Below are 20,796 nucleotides of genomic sequence, written 5' to 3'. Positions count from 1 at the left end.
AAAGTTCATTCTTGTTAGTATTGTATTTCGTGAGTTATTCCACAAGGTTTTTCGAATTAAAATAAAAATACATTTTCGAGGAATATGTACGTCGCTACAAGTAAAGTTTGCGTTGCTATAGATATATACGGGCACAATTTACCGTGGCGTCTAAACAGCTAATTTTAAGAGAACTTTAACCGAGTCGAGTGAAGATTTCGCTCTTTTTTATATACGTATATATATATATTTAATGACCGCCCGCGTTTACGTTTGTTTCTAACATTGTAATATCGTTTAGGTATATAAAAATAGCTTAATATAAAGCTTGAATTTAGCTTTGTCTTAAGCATTTATACCTACTTACTTAAGAACGTTCATACTAGCCGATCAACCCAAGATTTATATTGTTTTTGAACTACGCAAATCAATCAATCCAAAAATATCCAGAAGAACAAACTCTTACAGGTACCTACTTACTACAGAATACCTTTGACGTCACTTCTTGCAAGATATTATACACCCTTACTTAGATATAATATACAAGAATTTTTAACAGCATTTTATTTCAAATAATTATAGATTAAATTGTTTATATGAACAGTTTTCTATGAACGTAAATCGATCTACTTATATATTAGGTAGGTAGAGCATATTCTTGATACCTTTATTATGCTAACACTATCGTATAAATTAGTAAATACCCTTCGTATTTAGTAATTTATACTTATATCTTGGATTCAAACTCCGCGTCCTATAAAAAGTGTTTGACCTTATGCCTGAACTCCAGTCTGATTTTCGTTTTATCAGATTATTAAGGAATAGAGATAAGAGAGACCTCTTATTCACGCACACATGTTCACTATTATGTGTCTCAGGTGGTTAGTCTCCTCCAAGATATCAATCTAAATTATATAAACATCATATATCTAAAGTAGAAGAAGAATTAAGAAGATCTCACGCCACCTTTGCTATCCCCAAAGTCATATCTAAGTATAATATGTTCCTAAGCAAGTATTATGGACAAGGTATCTGTTATTAAACTTAATAATCTGTAAGACGCGACCCAGCAGCCGGACCACTTCATCTTAACAGAAGATTACGGATGCTTGTGCTTAGTATTCGACTCATTCTCCGCAGCAGGAAAACATAGCGAAAAGACCTCTTTTTGATTTGATTTTTGATAGATGAAATTTGGATTGATGGATGACAAGGGCCTATTTGGGGGAGGCCAACGTCCAGCAGTGGAATAGTACAGGCTTATCATGATGAGATGAAATTTTACAATACGTATCCAATATGCGTTGGAGCAGCAAGTAATGTCGAAGGTTTCGAGCGTGAGTGAGTCAGTGTAACTACAGTCACAAAATTTATGGACCTTTTTACTTCCCAAAGTTGCATTAACAATGGCTATGGGCAGCGGTGGTCACTTACCATCAGATGGTCCATATGACAGTTTACATTCAATATAAAATGGTCATGTTGACAATCCGCCATAACGATTAACAGCTTAAAGACCGCCGTTGAACCAAGCTCGCTGCAACCACAAAACCACGCAAACAGCCGCGCAAAGCTTGCATCGCACGCTAGCCAATCAAAAGGGAGCCGCAAAAATATAAATCGCGATCAAAAACTAAGCTATTGTAATTAATCATTACAATTTGAGCAGACATCGCTCAAGTGGTTTTATGATATAGGTAGACGGACGAACAAATGGGCCATTTGATGGTTTGTGGTCACCATCTCCCGTAGACCATAGCGCTGTAAGAAATATTCACCATTCCTTATATCGCCAATGTGCCATCAACCTTAGGAACTAATATGTGACGTCCCTTGTATAGTCCCTTGTATAGTTACATTGGCTCACTCACCCTTCAAACCGAAACCTTGGCGGTATCTACAAATACGGACTTGCACAAAACCCGACTACCCAGTAACAAGGTTAACAGGACGACTAGCGATGTGGTCGCAGATTTGATTCAGATATCTTGGGATATAATTGACGTCCATTATGTTTATTCTTAACTAGATTTGAATATACGAATATTACTTTGCTTAAACTTATATATTTATATAACCACTGTAACATCTGAACAACATATTATTCAATTTAAAAATATATGTGCTCTCTATATGTGTGTATCACACAATTAAATGATAGAGTCGTGAAATTATTATTTCTTGATTTTCAAACAGGGATATACTAAATTAAATTATAAATAATTACTTAGATAATTGATGTATGCGAGTATAATCCGTAACACAGATTAAATAAGTGCTCAGTTTAATTAATTTTGTGAAACAACGATTTAACTAAATGTGTGGAAAATAAAACAATAATTTGACTAAAAGTTATTTTGATCAGTCACCAAATATTGTAATGTGTTCGGGTTTTGAGTATCACACACGAACGCATGTATGCGAGTTTATTCAACTTTTAGACGCCTGAATAAATTTACTTGTTTGGGGTATCGTTAGAATTATTACTTCATTCCGAGTGATTCTGGGTATACATTCATTCGTCTTTTGGTAGATAGTAAATATCTACCAAAAGGGCTCTAAATTCCTGGTTGCCCAAGGGCACCAGCATAGCTTGAGACGGCTCTGTAAATAATTCATAATTACAAATAATTTTACGTATTCTTATTGAGAAAATATGTATAATTATGAAGTAACATACACAGAATTTTTCGGTTGATCTTGTTTTTACTTAAATCTAGTCTAATAATATAATTATTATCTTACAATCTGGTTTCATTGTACCACTAGCGTCATCTAGGATACTTCGCAACTTTAAAAAAATGTATGTAAAATCGTAAATGCTCACGTATCGAAATTTGTCGTAATTTTCGTTGTATTTTTTGATAAAAAAAATTGCGGAATAAATTTACATCTATATCTTATTATTTATAAAAATGATTTTCTAAAAAACTAACTCATATTTCAAATTAAGTAGAAATTAAAAATTATGAGTTACTTAAAACAAAACCCCCATTTTTCCTTGTTATACGTTTTGTTATTCTAGTTGACATCAGCTACGGTCAGGACAAGCGAGACTTGTCAGCTGCACAGTCATTAAAGAAAAGCTCTTTCCAAAAGTACAATTTTAACGTTGAAGGCATTCGTTCTTTGCACTATCAGTACGACCTAATATTATAATATCTTACCTTTGTAAACTTTCTCTCTGTTCAAGAAGGGATTATCATTACACCTTCAAAGCACGATAATAAGCAATTAATGATCATTCAGCATTTATTTGATGGGAACGATGTCCTAAAATTCTGTGTGAGAGACATAGATCTATAATATTGGATATCGGTATTGATGATTGAAAAAAGCATAATGAATTAATGTTACTCATAATGAGTGAAAAAATAAACAAAAATCAAAGAAACTCGAACCCTCACATTTCCTACATTCTTCCGCTATCGCAGTCACGGCTCAGGTGACGTCGGCGTGAGGCTTCTGTCGATGGCCGACACACCTATTGGGTTACGAAAACAATACTAGACTTACAAGTATTTTGATTAGATAATTTACTTTACAAATTATAACTAGATAGTTAAACATTTATAAAATAACGAAAACCTTTGGAATGTTAACGTATGTATGTATTTGATGTAATAATGTTTAAATAAACATTTAAAAGTAATTATTAAAAATCAATTTACATTAAAATAGTTAAGCATCAGAACACCTTTTGATTTATTCTAAATTAATAGATTAAAAACAAAACGTACATAAATATTTATTATATTTGTAAATAATCTATTTTTTCTTACCTTCTAGAGACATCTAGTATGTCTCTTATGTAACTTACACAGTTCGAAAGTTACACATTGAGGCCACCTAGCGGAATATTAATGATATGCATCTGTTATAAGTTTAATAAATTAAATGGAATTGTAATATAAATTGATGTATAATAGATATTTTTATTAAATAAATATTTAAATATACACGTTGTATTAATAATAAATTTATAACAATAGTATTTTTTATACTTGCAATTCTATCTATATTTTAAAATCTTATGTAAATTTGCAACACTGTTTACAAAATTAGACATGGCGCGCCTCAACAAGATTCCGCAAGTGTTCAATATATTATTTTATTTATTTGTATTATTATGTTGTTTTACAAGATTAGCGAGTGCAAATGTAGAATTAGATGAAGACAATTGGAGACAAATACTCGATGGGGAATGGATGGTCGAATTGTGAGTGTTTTCCTTTACCGGTACATTATAATATTTCAGAACGTGTCAGGTTTTTCAGAGGAAAAAAAAAAACAATTTTTTAAGTAATTTTGAATTAACGATAAAACATAATAATATCTAAACTGAAACCCTATATTACGTTAAACATTAAATATTTTTTAGATATTTTTTTGTGTGGTTCAACTTTGTCTATTCATTCAGATTGGGTTCAATAAACTATCACAAGGCCGTTAAGGTCTAAAGCACCGTTTTGGTTACCGTGTCGCATACCCATCTATTGTCCTCACATTTTTTTTCAAATATCACATTTCGTACAATACAGAAACAATCTAATTGGCATTCAATTAAATATCGGTGTCGTGTAGCGTGAGTCATTGTTAAAATTGATATAATGTTGTTAGTCGATATATTTTTACCGCTTAAATTATTGAACTGTGACTATTGCAATGATGTAATAGGAACGATGCCTTTATTTTTATTTGCATAAAGAGTTTTAAAACATCACTATTAAGAATAAAATACTTGACCATAGATAGATCACAATAATTTTTTTTTTTTATTCATTAATACTTATTGAATCTAAAGTTATGTAAGATTATTTTTTTTAAAAGTAAATCAATGACCAATAATAAATGTAACATCGATAATTAACAATAAATAAAGGCCTTAGAGTACTTTATTACCAATCAGTACAACAATTACAACCCAAACTATCGTCTTAAAAGAGAATTAAATATTATTAATTTTTAATCTCTTATATTTTACACTAAATGATATATTAAAGATGCGACTTAATTTGCTAAAAACACCACATGTTCATTAAAACAATTGAAATATTTTTGTTGGTCATTAAAATCGCTATAACTAGTGCTCTGGTGCAATGCACATCCGAGCACTTGCGCTTAAAATGAAGCTGATGACATACATAGGTTATTTCATACATTCAGTTTGTATAAATAATAATTAGATTGTTCTAGATTTAACTAAATGATATTTGTTTTTCTATTATAATATTAATAACAACAGTTCTACTTGTCATCATAACATATTTATCTAAAATATAGCTTTTATAAAACGCTGTTTAATAACAATGCTATCACTTGTTTATAATGAATGTAATATCAACAATTAAAATATAAAATACTATAAATGTTTATAATTTCTGTGCCATACAATTCAATATGTTGCAATGTCCTCACAAAATTTCTTTTGTATCTAGGTATAGATAAACAGTTACTTTTTCAATTACTTAAGGTTGTTAAATAAAAGCAAAAATTAATAACTTTTGTCTTAAGCTAGACAAACAATTTAAAATTGTTAAGGGTTTATTACATCGAACATAAATAACACACAAGTTATATTTCAACTGACAAAACTCGGGCTTTGTTCTTTATGTCAGAGATTATTCTTATGTATTTATGATGATAGTAATTTATTTTCAATGTGAACACTTATCATAGTATGTAAACAAATAAAAAAAATTATAATTTGCATTGTTCCTTAATTGTGTTGTGACTTTGTTGATATATTATGTATGATTTCTGCGACTACTAATAAAATAACTTGCAAGTATGTGCTATAAAAAAAATTTTTAAATACTATCCATAGACTATTCCAAACATGAGAATAGTAAATAAACAAGTCTGACATTGAATTGACGCAATATCATTGGTCGAGATCTTGAATAATCTATGTTGTCCATCACGGATTCGCATATAATGATGACGTTTTGAATGCGAAGTTGTTATAGGAAGTTTCGACGTTAAATTAAAGTGGATATAAATATTCAAGTGAAATTGTGTTGTAATATTATAAAAAAATATATAAGTCGATTCTGTAGTGCATAATATAGCAGAGCTATAAGGAAATGCATGGAATATGTAAATATCAGGTTTGTTAATGTTACTGCTTTGTCTTCCAGTGCCGGATTCAGGGGAGGGCAAATGCCCTGGGGCCTCCACAATAGTCACATAGTTCCGATGTGTTCATAATTTTAGTGTAATATATCTGATAATATCTAGATATAGTCAAATTGTAATAAAACATTAATTACTGTTTTAAAAGTCATTGATACAGAGAATAAATAAATTATTGACAAACTTCACTGACAGAAATGAAATTGTTGAAGTTAATTTGTAAAATAATGCTCCAGGTTTACTTTGTTGCCCCAGTACCTCGAGACCTTTTAATTCGGCCCTGACGGCTTCGATAGGAATAGGGTTTCATTTCTCCGCGCGGTTGCTTTCGAATTACGTCACCGCTCCGCCCTATTGATAGCGTGATGTGACAGCCCATAACCTTTCTCAATAAATAAACGAACTAGTAATAGATTTCCAATTGTTATCAGTAGGTAGGTTTCTGACTTTTTTTTAACTAGCACTGTATATTTAAATAATTCATTTAACCGTAAACACTAAAATATGTAGATAGACGATAAGTATATTGTATATTATTATATAAAAAAAAATTTGATCGTTACTTTGAAAATTGATCGTGTTTTTTTTTTATATTTGTTTAAGATATGATTTAACTTACGACGTAACACAGTATCTATATCAGTCTATCAACTTTTTTTTGTTTGCTTTTGGAGGTAATTTCAACATTTTCAACTTCCTTTTTATGCAGTCGTTGTACTATTAAAAAGCGTGGAGTATGTATATGTTGAATACAATGCATCATAATTAATTATTTTATTGAATTTAATTATCATAAATATGTGTTTCCACCGTAGAAAATGAATAATTAGCGATATTATTGCCGGTTATTTTCGTTGGTGACTGACGATCTGGTAAATTTAAAATAATTTAATTTAATCTTTAATGATGAGACACTTTTATTAACATAAGAATTGATAACATTAAGTGCTTAAATATATATTAAAAATAATTACTGTATAAATCTTGACCGCGTGGAATGGTGGCAAGAATGCTAGCAGCATTTCCGCGTTGAATCGCAAATATAAAAAATAAAAAAAAAAAATCTTTTGAAATTATGAATTCAATAGTTGTCGTAAATATACTTGTATAAAGCTCATTTCTATTTGATTTGCGAAATATGGTTCAGTCGAATGTAATAAAAAAGAAATATGTTATTTGACAACATGTGATTTAAAAAAAACATTAGTTTCTGAATGTATTTGAAATATATCTAATTCGTACCGCAATAATCAAAATGTGTGCACATTCAAGGACGACTGACATCATTGCCGCGAACACCTGTCTGACTTCATCATCGATAATAATTAGTTAACAATGAACAAAATCACGTATAGGGATGCATGGTGGTCGTTTATTTGTAACAAATGGTAAATGACCATTAGCAATTTTATAGAACTCGATGGGGGTTGATTTGATTAACTCCTGAATCATCAAAATCAATGAATGTCCTCCAAACGTGATTTAGGTCAAGGGTGCCATACTCAAGGGCGACTAGCGTTGGGCATGCTGTGTACAAGTGAATACGCTTCTCTCCAGACTTGCAAAACCAATATTGTTTCGTTATAGTTATCAATAAAGTGTATGCACTATATAACATCACGACCAAGAGACATGGTCCCACTCAGACCGCGTTTGATCACGGCACGGCCCACGGAGCTGCTTAACGTAGGTGAAATAGTTACGAATATCTACGTATAAGACGAAGTCAATTCCCGCCGTATGTGCGTTTAGATGTTATAAACTACACAACGGATTTTGATGCGGTTTACTTCAATAAACAGATTGATTCAAGAGGTATATTTTATATTTATAATATATGCATATTATAGTATAGGAAAGTCGAGAATTTCAACTATCCTAGACAAAGAAAAAAAATCAAGGTTTTTTTTTTATGTTCTTCAATGTAAAAGTTGTTTAAAGATCGTTCGTGTACCCGTGCGAAGCCGGGGCGGGTAGGCAGTATCAAAACAAAGTATATAAATGATACATTTATTTTATGAAATTTCCCTTTACACAAAAAAAAGGAAGACGATGTTTAAATCCGTAATTAGACCAGTGATGCTATTGTCACGTATGGTTCCGAATTCGAGGGCGTGATGTTTTGATTTGTCCATTTTCTGTTTATTTTTAAGTAAGATCTACACTTGGTGGTAGGGCTTTGTGCAAGCCCGTCTGGTTAGGTGCCACCCACTCATCAGATATTCTCCTGCCAAGAAAAATTCTCTTGGTATTGTTGTGTTCCGGTTTGAAGAGTGAGTGAGCCAGTGTATATACAGCCACAAGGGATATAAAATCTTAGTTGCTCAGTTGGTGGCGAATTGGCGATGTAAGAAATGGTTAATATTTCTTACAGTGGCATTGTGTAGGGGCGGTGGTGACCACTTACCATCAGGTTGCCTATGTGCTAAAAATAGCATAAATTAAGCAACTGCAATTGATTTAAAATAAAGCGTATTAGCAAGAACAATCTACTATTGAATCATTAATCATTTGGACGGCGTACTGTATTAAGGAAGTAAAGATACAAAACATGAACGTAACATTTGGTGCGTAGGTACCTAAACAAATTAAATATTATCAGCAAACAAACAGTTTGCCGGTTATCTATTTATAGACGGAATGAATAGTCATGATCTTTGAGCAGTAAGATTACATAACCGTTTACGTTATCGGCACCGATTTTTTTTAATTAATTCTTGACTTAAATTTTGATTATTTGTTCCTGATACTGCAATTGTTGTTGTAACTTAACTTATTTAATTGTTTGTCCCGACTGGGGAATGCAATCCGGCACGATGATTGCAGTCCAGGTATTTGCGGGACCGAACCATGTCAGTCCCGCTTGATTCAGGTATTTGCGGGATCCAGCGGGTGCATTTAGACCAGTGAATCCCAAAGTGGTCCAGGTGGACACCCCGGGGTCCACGGGAGACTTGGGGGGGGGGGGGGTCTACGTAGGCGTGAATAAAAAATGGGGGTCCATGAGATGTTAATGGGGGTCCACGAAAATTTATCTGCTTTTGATAGTAAAGAGCAAAAATGTAAGCATAGTTTTTATAAGGGCTTACCTTGCAGAGCAATTAATTTTGTAATTTTTCTTGCAAATAACTACTAATTTTATAAAACAGTAATTTCACAATCATTTTAAATTGATTTTGAAGTAACTATTTTATCAAAACTATTCCTTTTCGGAGAGACCTGCCGTGCGCGGGAGACGGGAAAAGGGCGGGGCTTGAGCTTCGATGCCAGTTTGTAACGTTTTAACAACGAAGCCGCAGACAAAAAATACGCAAATATACTGAGCGCGTAAACTCATTGATTTGATGAAATGTTAGTTATCCCGCTGTTGAAGAGGTTTTAAAAACTGTTTTGCACAAATCTCTATTTGACGTACTAAAAAGAATTCCATTAAATAACAATACTGTACAAAGACGCATTGATGAAATGAGCTCTGATATCGAAAGTTTTTTGTGCAATCACCTGCAAAAAACTCATTTTTCTATACAACTAGACGAGTAAACGTTACCCGGTAATGAAGCATTATTATTGGCATATGTCCGATTTATTATGGAGTAAAAATCGATTTCACTTACAAACAGTGGCAACAGACGGAGCTCCTGCAATGGTCGGCCGATATCGTGGGTTTATAAGTCATCTCAAAAGAATTATACCAGGACTCACAGCTATTAATTGCGTAATCCACCGACAACATCTTGTGGCAAAACATTTAAGTGACAGGTTGCACCAATCTCTTCATTTTGTAATAAAAGCTGTCAACAAAATCAGAAGCAATGCATTGAATACGCGTTTATTTGCTCAATTGTGCGACGAAAATGATGAAGACTTCCAACGACTGCTCTTACATACTGAAGTACGCTGGTTGTCGAAAGGTGCATGCTTAACGAGATTTTACTCTGTTTTCGATTCCGTATTAGAGTTCCTAGAAAGTAGAGATCCAGATTTAAAAGAAAACTTGATCAAATTCAAAGCAGACAATGCGTATTTAACAGATTTGTTTAAAAAATTTAATGATATTAACTTGCAGTTACAAGGTGACGGCCTGAATTTAATAAAAACAAAGGGGATCATTTCGGCTTTTCTTGGGAAATTGAAATTTATGAAGCAAAACAGTCGGCGCGAATTCTCTCAATTTCCAAAGTTGTCGCAGGTAGAATGTATCGATGAGGATATCCATACCTACAGTCAACATATAAGTGCCCTGCATGATGACTTCAAAACCAGGTTTGAAGATATGCTGACGATGGATATACCACCATGGATCATAAATCCATTTGATGAAACGGAAGTGGCCAATGTTGTATTACAAGAGGAGCTGCTCGAGCTAAGCACCAATGAGGAGCTGAAGGTGTAATTTAGAAAAGGCTACCAAACATTTTGGCTGCAAGCAGAAATACCCGAAAAATATCCTGGACTGTGGGAAATCGCAAGGAAATTTTTAATAGCTTTTCCCTCGTCATATCTTGTCGAAAGGAGTTTTAGTGCCGTTACAAACCTCTTAACAAAAAAAAAGGAGCAAATTAAACATTACAGAGCTGCAGAGCACAGAGCAGAAGATTTGCGGTTATTGCTCACAAAAATAAAGCCAAACATTGATCGTTTGCTGACACTCCATCAAATACATCCTTCCCATTAATTAAAATTATGACCTGAACCTATATTACCTTATTAATGTTTTCTTGTAATTCTATTGTTTTAATAAATAAAGTGTTATAAAATGTACCATTTTTCGTTTTTATTTTACCTATCGGAATATAGGGACAGAAATCAGAAGCGACACAATTTTTATTTTTTGGCGACTTTAAGAATGTGGTAGAAATGTAGCAGCAGGGGGTCCACTGAAACCAGTAAAATTTTGAAAGTGGTCAACGAGAAAAATAAGTTTGGGAACTACTGTTTTAGACCTTTAAATCAAAAGCAATAAAGATGTAATATACCTCGTTTGAGTGGTTTCCGTTTTAACACTGTTTGGTACAACTTAAGTGGTTTAATACTTTTAGACATCTTTGTCTAAAAGTATTAAACCTCTTAATCTCTTGATTAAGACATGGAAACATTCGTCCAGGAAGAACACGAGAATGCGTCGGTACTTTATTTAACTACTTTTTTTTTTTGAAACTTAATTTTTAACTTAAGCATCCGATATGAAAATATTTTTCTAAATGGAAGAGATACTAGTTAATTATGCATAAACATTGAAACACAGGTGACAATAATTTCTCAATAAGCTTAGATTAGTTTTGGGAATAATTACAATATTAAAGCACAAACGGTATCACTCCCCAGTTACGCCCCCTGGTGTCCCGCGTGCAACGCCCTCGCACCGGCATGGAAGGATCTATCCAACCGCGCCAGGAACAAGAACTTGGTGATGAAGGCGGCGGCCGTCGACGTCACCAAGTCGCCGGGGCTCAGTGGCCGATTTGTGGTCACAGCGCTGCCCACGATATTTCAGTGAGTATATTAATATACATTATATAATTGCACACAATTTCTCTACCAAATAATTTAAAAAAGTTACAATTGACTGTCAAAAGTCTATCACGGGTTCGGAAAGGAACTACTCAGACCTGAGGAGATGCTCTGGTTTTGTAATATTCTAGAATTCCTTGAAATGTTTTTTAATTCTACATTTGAATACTTTTAAAATTATAATAGGTCATACGTCAATGTGACTGTACATAAACTCATTAACAATAATCCCTTGTGTGTTGTTGTGTGAAGTGAAATTGCGACGTATTTTTTAATCAATAAGAAGACTACCGTTTGTAATTTAACTAAGTTTATTTAAGCCCTTGTAATTCTTGATCCATCATATTCAATTCGTGGGATAAGTTTTATATATAAAAGTATTATAATTTTTATACTTTATTGTTTCAACTTTTAAATATGTGTTATGATTTACACATATGTGATTGATTAATGTTAAATTACTTGTAAACGGTAGAACGTTTGCCAAGATAATTTTGGGACGTAATTTTGTTTTGTCATGTTGACTGCCCTACTAAAAATAAGAATAAAATAAAAACTAGTTTATTTCATGGAGAAGAGCGGGGGGGCGGTGAGTTTAGGTACCGTATATCAGTACAAACTTACTTATAATATTAATTACGATTTATATATATGTCGCATCCTCCGCACGTTCGGGCTCAGATCGCTCTTCCTCCGTTACTCGGTGCTCAAATAAACCCGTTAACGGACTTCTCGATATCTTATTTTACGGAATCAAATCGGTAATAACAAATTAATGAATGACAGCTCCATCAAAAATGCAGTGTTGCCGTTTCGCAAAATCGATTCCATCCAATTGTCCACTTGACATTTCGATATCGAGAATTTATTAACTAGCAACACCGAGGCATGGTTCTTGATCGTATTAGCAAATGGCGTTGCTCGTTCCTCGACATATAATTTATTAACAAATACGTCCGCTGTGTAAAAGAAATCCTTTCGTATCAAACTACATGCAAATTTTCAAGGTTTACTGTTTTAGAAAGTTGACGATGACTCACTGAATTGAATTGTCTTGGTAGATGAAAAACGAGACCACAGCCCTCGTACAGTCGCTCTGACAAGAATTGAATTTCAAATGTTATTCAATATGTATGAGTTCGCAAATGTATCGTATTAATTAATAAACGTTTTTATTAAGACGAAGAAGTTTTTTACGTATTGCCTAACTGAAAACTAGTAAACTGATATACATTAAACTTTACTATAAGATGCAGCTCGTTTCGGATGTTTCTTCCCGCACTATGCCCCCCTCGAGGAGTGAATTAAAAGAAGTGCATAGGCGTCCTTGGGAATTAAGCTTACTACGTATTAAATTTGATCAGAATCTGTTCAGTGGCTTGGTCGTGAAAGCGTTACAGATAGACATACTTTATTTTGCATCAATAATAGTATTAGTGTAATTATTAGTATATTCAATAATCAATCTCTCAGTGATCTCAGTGGTCCTTGAAAAGATTACTTCCGTAATTAAAAACTAACCTACGTTCTTCATACATACATACATTAACAGCCTGTAAATTTCCTACTGCTGGGCTAAGGCCTACTCTCGCTTTGAGGAGAAGGTTTTGGAGCGTATTCCACCACGCTGTTCCAATGCGAGTTGGTGGATACATATGTGGCAGAATTTCGTTTAAATTAAATACATGCAGGTTTCAATGCCCGAGCACGATATAAATTATAATGCTTGCCTGGGTTTGAACCCGCAAACATCGGTTAAGATGCACGCGTTCTAACCACTAGGCCATGTCGGCTCAACTCGCTACGTCCCTCCCGGGGACTCAAACTATCTCCATACCAAATTTAATCTAAATCGGTGAAGAGGTTTATGCGTGAAGAGGTGCACACACACAGTTACTTTCGAATTTATAATATTAGCACGGATGTTCAAACAAGGATAACGTCTGTTAACGGTTTTGCTTGATATAAATCTAAAGACGAATAGACATTTTAAACTTCCAATTTGGACGTTGTTGAAACTTTATTTCAAGGTGCTCCGAATCGAATTCAATATAAACACCACCTACTGATTTGCAAGTCGCTCGTGCATTAATTTATAAACGAGACAAATTTTGACGTGCGCTGGGATTAAATTTGATCAGATAATATGCTATTAAATATTTGTCTTAAAATATCTTGATTGATCCGAGAGTTTATAATAATAAAAATTAGTCTTATTAACTTTGCCTGTAACAGAATCGTATAAGTTTAGTCAATATATAAGTTTTGTATACGTAACTGTCAAACTTGGGACCGATCTCTTACCATTTTAGTTTCGAAAGGTCCTAACGTTTGGCTGATTTCGTGTTTCTTGGTAGCTGGTGTCCTTTTTATAAGTCGTTTTTCGTATCTGTGCTATTAACGCGTCACTGGTTTGCTCCAATTATCAATGCAGCACCTTAGTAGGTCCATCTTCTCTAGATGGTCAATTAGCGTTAATATATTCGTTAGTTTAATTTTACATATTGTATCATCTTTTCCCATTTTAGTTCAGAAAGGTCCTAAGGTTTGGCGGTTTTCGACTTTCTTGATAGTTGGCGTAATTTTTGGCGTCATTTGTCGTCTGTAGGCTAACGATGCATCACTCGTTTATTCCAATTATTATCAATGCTGCATCTTAATAAGTCCATCTCTTGAGGTGGTCAGTTTGAGTCAGTGCATTCGCATCTTTAGTTTTACATATATCTTTTGGTATTTGGATACTACCGTCCATTTCACGTTGACATTTCGCAAGTTTTTCTCTCAAAGTTGGTTCGGTCACTAACCAAGTTTCCAAGACATATGTTAAGCACGACAAGACATACTTGTCCTATTTTATGTGTATTCCTAGATGTTTGCTTTTCATCATTACTCTCAGTGATCAATATTTCTGTCAGAGATTTGCTATCCTCTAATTGACTTCTTTTGCCATGGTCGCTGAGATGTTTAATTTGTTCGAATACACATACTCTGTAACGTTTTTGTAGAAGTTCTTATTAATTAGTGTGTCTTCCTGCTGGATTTGATAAGGTATGATAATTAGCATCGATTTGATTTCGATAATTTCCAGAACTTCCAACAGAATAATATCAACAGCAAATCACAAACTGTAAAGGTGATGACCAATAATGATTAGACAATAATCGTCCCAGTTAAATTTTAAGATATTGTCTAGCACCGCCAAGAAGAGCTTTGACCAACTGTGGATCTCCTAAAGTTTTATTTTTCGTTGTTATTCCTTCTCTTTATTGTATCTCTTCGTGGAATCATTATGTCATAATGGACTTGTATTATCTTAAGGATTTTTAAAATATGTTTTTTGTTCGCTAATAATCCTGACTTCCGACCCATAAACCAAAGTATTACATGAAACTTATAATTGGCGTCATATCTTGCTCTTGAGATCTTTTAAAATCGAAGTTGACACGTTTACAATATTGTGGAATGTTATTTTTAGAAGTTTTTACGGTTTGAATAAACTCTAACAATGTAGAAGATACCCAACGGTAAATAACTCAGACCTGAGAGCAACCGGCAAAAGATTGCTTTGCTAGCTTTCATAGTTTGGTAGGTGGTGAGCTTATACCGGGTGTCTTAATGTTTTTTTACGGTACGTGTATATTGATTGAATATTCCTTTTTATTACAGCGTAAAGGAAGGTGAATTCCGTCAATACAAGGGTCCACGTGATGCAGACGCGATGATCGATTATGTAGAACGTGGCAAGTGGAAGAAGACAGACGCCATACCTTCGTGGAAAGCACCGCATTCCTTCCAGATGGGTCTCGTTGCACACTTCTTCAAGCTCAGCCAGGCCTTAAGGGTGAGTAAGAAATTATTTTAGAATATTATACGGCATGTGTTACAAAAAGTTTTTTTTTTTTTAATTTATCATGTATGATATGGAAACCAGTTTGATAACAGTGTGCACTTGTGTGATACAGAAACTATCAAGCAACTAAATCGCTGTATTGTTGTGTAGGTTTTGTTTTTGGCTACAGCTGACGTGGTCCGTCATTGCTTTGTATAAGACAGTAACTGACTGTTTATATATATATTGAAACAATGAAAAAAAAAATATATATATAAGTTATATTTTAGTATTTATTAAATATAGACATGTATGTAATCTACTATTTTGTTGCTAATTGTCTCATTTCTGATATACAGGGTGTTCACACCATGCTTATGGAGACGTATGGTCTGCCGACGTGGGGCTCCTACCTCATCTTCGCCATCGCCACAATATTCGTCGGAGCTCTACTCGGATTGGTAATACTATCTCCATAATAAAATTAACATTCTTGGTAAATTCTTATCCCTGTATTTGTTTGATGATCATACTCGTAGACATATTCACTGCTGAATTTAGATACCAAAAGATCGGTGACAAATCGCAGTGACTCATCATCTATGTAAAAGATATTATTGTGAAAATGTGCTCGCAAACACAAGTTAGTGAATCCATGTTCAATGTCGTAATCCGATGAGATGGTAATCCGATAGTTCACACGCATTACTGAAAGTTACTTAATAGAAAGCCCTAAAAAGCACATACAGGCCCCACTAGGCATTGGGGACCGCGGGTGCTCTGCAACCAGATACGCAAGCCTATTACAACAAGGATGCTACTGTATTACACGCAAACACAGATTCTCTTTTAAATTTCGATGCTAAATCTAAGTTTTATAAATACGGAAGTAACTCTGTCTGTCTGTTGCTCTTTCACGGCCAAATCACTGAAGCGAATTTGGTGAAATTTTGGTACGAAGCAAGCTCGAACGCCCAAGGATGGAGCGAAGCCGGGGGAGGCTACTAGTATGTTACTGGTTGCCGCCCTTTCTGTTGAGTAGTTAACGTTTGAAATCGTAACAAACAAATAAATAAACAAACTCGCATTTATAATATTAGTTAAAACTGTTCATTCTCTTTAAACCACAGTTTGATTTATATACGATAATCAAATTACGATTAGCAATTAAGAAAATTTATTGAAATTTATTTTTCAGTTGTTGGTCTGCGTAATAGATCTCCTCTATCCACCGAGGAGGCCTGAGAAGGTGCTGGTGAGCCAGGCAGAGGTTGACAGGAAGCGCGAACAAGACGGGAGGAAGTCTGATGACGATCAGGTTCGTTGAAACGTTTGTATTGATGTTTTATGCTTTGAATGGCGCTGACATTCTAAATAGAGTTAGTAATGTATCTCGCCGGGTTGTAAAGTGTCGAACCGTAACTTACTACTTATGATTTTCTTAATTTCAGATCAATTATAAAGTCTTTAACCTGACCTCGCTTTATCTTTATTTATTTATTCGCTGGAAAATCGAACTTACGCGTTTCCTTCACGTGATTTGGGGAGGGGTAAGTGCGGCTTGCCGGTGCTGGAGGCGCAGGAATACCCACTAAAAAACCAGCGGTACCCACTCCGTCTTTTCAGGGGGTGTGACGAACCTGACATATGTCGTGTTGTCGCTAGATTATGCGTCACATTCTTGGCAATTATGATTGAATCAAAAAGTTTTGTAGGTAATTGATTTTAGTAAAAAAAAAATATGGTCAATATCGCTCCAATGTATAGTTAAAAAAATGTATACGTTAGCGTCCTGACCCTTATAAACATACATACTATAATATATTTCTTTAAAAAACGTTAAAAAAATAACAAAATTATGACTTTAAAAAATCTTACCCGATACAATGTTCAAATAACAAATACCACTATAACACGTAAACATAAGATTTTTTTATGTATATTACTGAGTCAGTTCACAATTTCGTCTATTTTTATGATTCCTTCTAACTAATGAACTACATTCTCTTGAAAAGTTATAAAAATCTGTCGTAGAGTGTCAGAAAAGATGGAGCGCACATACAAACATAACAGAGCTTTCTTTTTTTTTAATCTAAAAAAAATGTCTCAACTTTTTCAGGAGTTAATTAACGACGACATCGTCGACGACGCAGAACTACTAGACAGCGACGCAGAGAAGAACTCGCCCAGCGATGTGAGTTATATCTGATAATAAAGTTTAACACGGAAACGAGTCTTTGATTTAAGAGTAATTAGTGACGTAGCTAACTGCTATCGAAGGTAATGTTCGAGATTAATCAGCCAATTGTGCTCGGTGCTGGAAATAAATGTCCACAAATACTCATATAATGATATAAAGACTGACTTTGACTTGAATCGATATTCCTAATCGACGGTAGTTTTACATTTAATGCAACTCGTATAATACCGACCCGTAGTTGTAACTACATAAATGATGTATAGTTGTCTGTTTTTTTCTAAAGCCATAAAACAATGAAACGCATGTATTTGCAGACCTCGGAAGACGACAAGGAGAAGGCGGGCGGCGACGACGCCAAGTGCGCCGACAAGCCCGAGCTGCGCAAGCGCCGGTCGCGCAAGGCGGACTAGGCGGGGGGGGGCGTCGCGGGGGACATGTTGTTACTGAGTGAGGGAGCCCGTCTAAATTTGTTTTGAAAGATGCGAAATGTTATTTTGTTGAAACGATTACATCCTAAAGGATTATGTAATTTAATATATGAAATAAAATTATATTTAAACGGCTTAAATATATAAATAATAGTTTACAAAGAGATTGTTACAAATTATTCAATGAAATATACAATATGTATTATATGACAAATGAACACTGAAATAACAAATAAAATCGAACGTTTAAATACTGAATTTATTATATAAAGTAACTTATAACATAGTCATATAATGTTATATGTATAATTGCGTCTAACATCGTTAAGGCTTTTTTTACCAAGACATAGTTATAATCACGAACACTTCAAACTCTTAACACTAATGTATTATTATTCTATTTTTAATAGCAAGCTCTTAGTCGGCACTCGAGTCATCGGTTTGCGGATCTGTCATGACGTTTCGATGACGACGACAAATTATTTCTATCAAGTATTGTATTGTTTCGACTCTTATCGATAAAATTTTCAAATTTGATATCGATAAATCTCTTACCTGTTATATTAAAATGTTCAATAAATAATACGTTTTTATATTTCAATAAATTACAGTTAAAATATTATTTGTAACGCTCAATACATATGTGCATTTATTTCGAAGAGATTTCAGTTAGCGTAGGCCTTGCTTGTGCGTGTCGTTTGATGGTTACTTAAACAATGTTTTGTCTCTTTCTCGCATCGTTGATTGACATTAGAAAGATGAAGTGGTAAATCAATGTGTGTAATGAAAAATTGAAATTATGTTAGGGTTGTCACTAATGGTTGAACAAAAAAATTGCACCGACTTTTTTATTCGAAGTAAGCCACTTGCACCGTTGCTATAAAAGTATTATTTTTAGTATTAAAGTATAATATAATTTCATTTTATACACAGTTAACGAAATATTTCATGATTCGATATTCTTTTACATTCCCAGATATAAAACGATTTATATTTACAAAGCTTCCTAAATATCTCATTTTAAAAGAACGCTGAAGTCTTATTAATAATCTTTTTCTAGGTTTAATGAATAAAATATATATGTTACGGCGTCGTGTGGAAGGACAGCAGGAATTAAACTGCGTTTTTTATAACAAAAATATATTATAATCTCAGTTTGAGTGTGATGTTTGTTGTCGAGTGCCGTTGTTGACAAAATTGCCTTGTACAAAGACTAGACTATTTTAATGTTGCGACTGTATTTAACAACTAGTGGCTCGCTAATAAAATAATTGTATTTATATTGTGTGTTTTTATTTTCCTCTGCTTTCATTTCTTATGTAACTATTTGTTGCTCGCTGCTTCGCTGGCATACTACTATTATTGCAGCCGATATGAATACCATTTTAGTACTTGCAATCTATAACCTGGGCCCAAAAGATTCATTAAGATATAAATTTAAAGAAATTGTAATAACGTCTGTCGCTTCTCAAACTTTTTTCTGATAGTGTTATGTATGTAACGGAAAAACTATTAAAACTGGAAACAAGCATAACTTCAAAGTTAAATTACCCGTAAACAGGGTTAGCAACTCTTGTGGGACAATGAATACGTATTTACAACAGGATCTTAGAAAACGTTTAAAAATATTCAATTGAAATTAAAAAGAATTGTTAAAGAACGCTTGTGTGCTAAATATTATTACAAAACTAATAACTTCTTAGTTGATTGCACACCTTGGAAATGAGTTGATCGCCCCAGGCTGTTTCTAATAACGATTTTTGTTATTATTTGGGAACTAAAATTATAAAATAAAAAATACTGCTTTGTTTCTCTACCCGAATCTTCTTAGGTCAGAGGTGTTTCTTTTCGAACCAGTGATAGATCAATTAAGAAGTTTAACGAAATTAAAATATTGAATAAATATTTTTGACTTTGCCAAATTTCATCAAATTCGATTTAATGGCTTTACCGAGTAAGAGCAACAGAAAGACTGACACTTTTCTGCTGAAATTTAGTATGAAGTAAGCTTGAACTCCAAGAAAGGACATACTTATGCCTAACCAAAGTCACTTTCGAATTCATAATATTAGTATAGATGTACCACAGTTCGGTTCAGATTGCTACTGCGATTCTTTGGCAATCCCAATAACATTTTTGCATCGTTTTCCTTAGACACTGGGCTTAGAATAGAATGGCAAGCTTTTTAATTCAGGTAGCTTTTGAAATTGCCACAGTGTAATTTTGGTAACAGAGATTTTATGATGATGATGAGATAATATTGACTTGAGGATTAATTTTTTTTGTTTAAAGTCAAATCTTCGAACTTCAGTAGTTCCATTTACTGAGGTTCTACCGTATATGTTATAAATTGGATTACTCATCATGAAATGCCATAGATTTATTATAATTAAACTTACAACGTGAATAAAAAAAATTGGTTTGGGCCTTATACGAAATAAGCACATTAAACAAAAAGCATGGTTGGAGTTGGGACTAACCTGACTTTCTAATCCTTGTACACCCCAAATGGCATAATGGCTTCCTTCGGAGAAATAGCACTTATATATTAAGTTGAGGAAACATATTATTAAATACGTCCCAACGAAAGTTGTTTTTAAAAATAATTGAATATATAACATATTCAATTATTAATAATTATACTTCATTTATAGTACTCTCCAAACACCTTCAATATCATCGAACACGAAACAGGAACTTATAAATAAAACTTC

The 20,796-nt window shown here is 33.6% G+C and overlaps 1 protein-coding gene across 1 annotated transcript; it reads left to right on the top strand.

Annotated features, from left to right (window-relative positions):
* Positions 1–4,033: 4,033 nt before the first annotated feature.
* Positions 4,034–19,364, top strand: LOC113392127 (thioredoxin-related transmembrane protein 1-like). Its single transcript, XM_026628414.2, has 7 exons — positions 4,034–4,198; positions 11,440–11,607; positions 15,292–15,466; positions 15,814–15,915; positions 16,653–16,772; positions 17,574–17,648; positions 17,969–19,364. Exons 1-7 carry the CDS (start codon positions 4,047–4,049, stop codon positions 18,062–18,064), a joined length of 888 nt encoding a protein of 295 aa, XP_026484199.1. The 5' UTR covers positions 4,034–4,046; the 3' UTR covers positions 18,065–19,364.
* Positions 19,365–20,796: the final 1,432 nt, after the last annotated feature.

The sequence above is a fragment of the Vanessa tameamea genome, chromosome 27 (genome assembly GCF_037043105.1).
Source record: "Vanessa tameamea isolate UH-Manoa-2023 chromosome 27, ilVanTame1 primary haplotype, whole genome shotgun sequence".
Classification (NCBI taxonomy): Eukaryota; Metazoa; Arthropoda; class Insecta; order Lepidoptera; family Nymphalidae; genus Vanessa; species Vanessa tameamea.
Note: the sequence above shows the minus strand (reverse complement) of the source record. Positions and strands in the feature narration are given on the sequence as shown.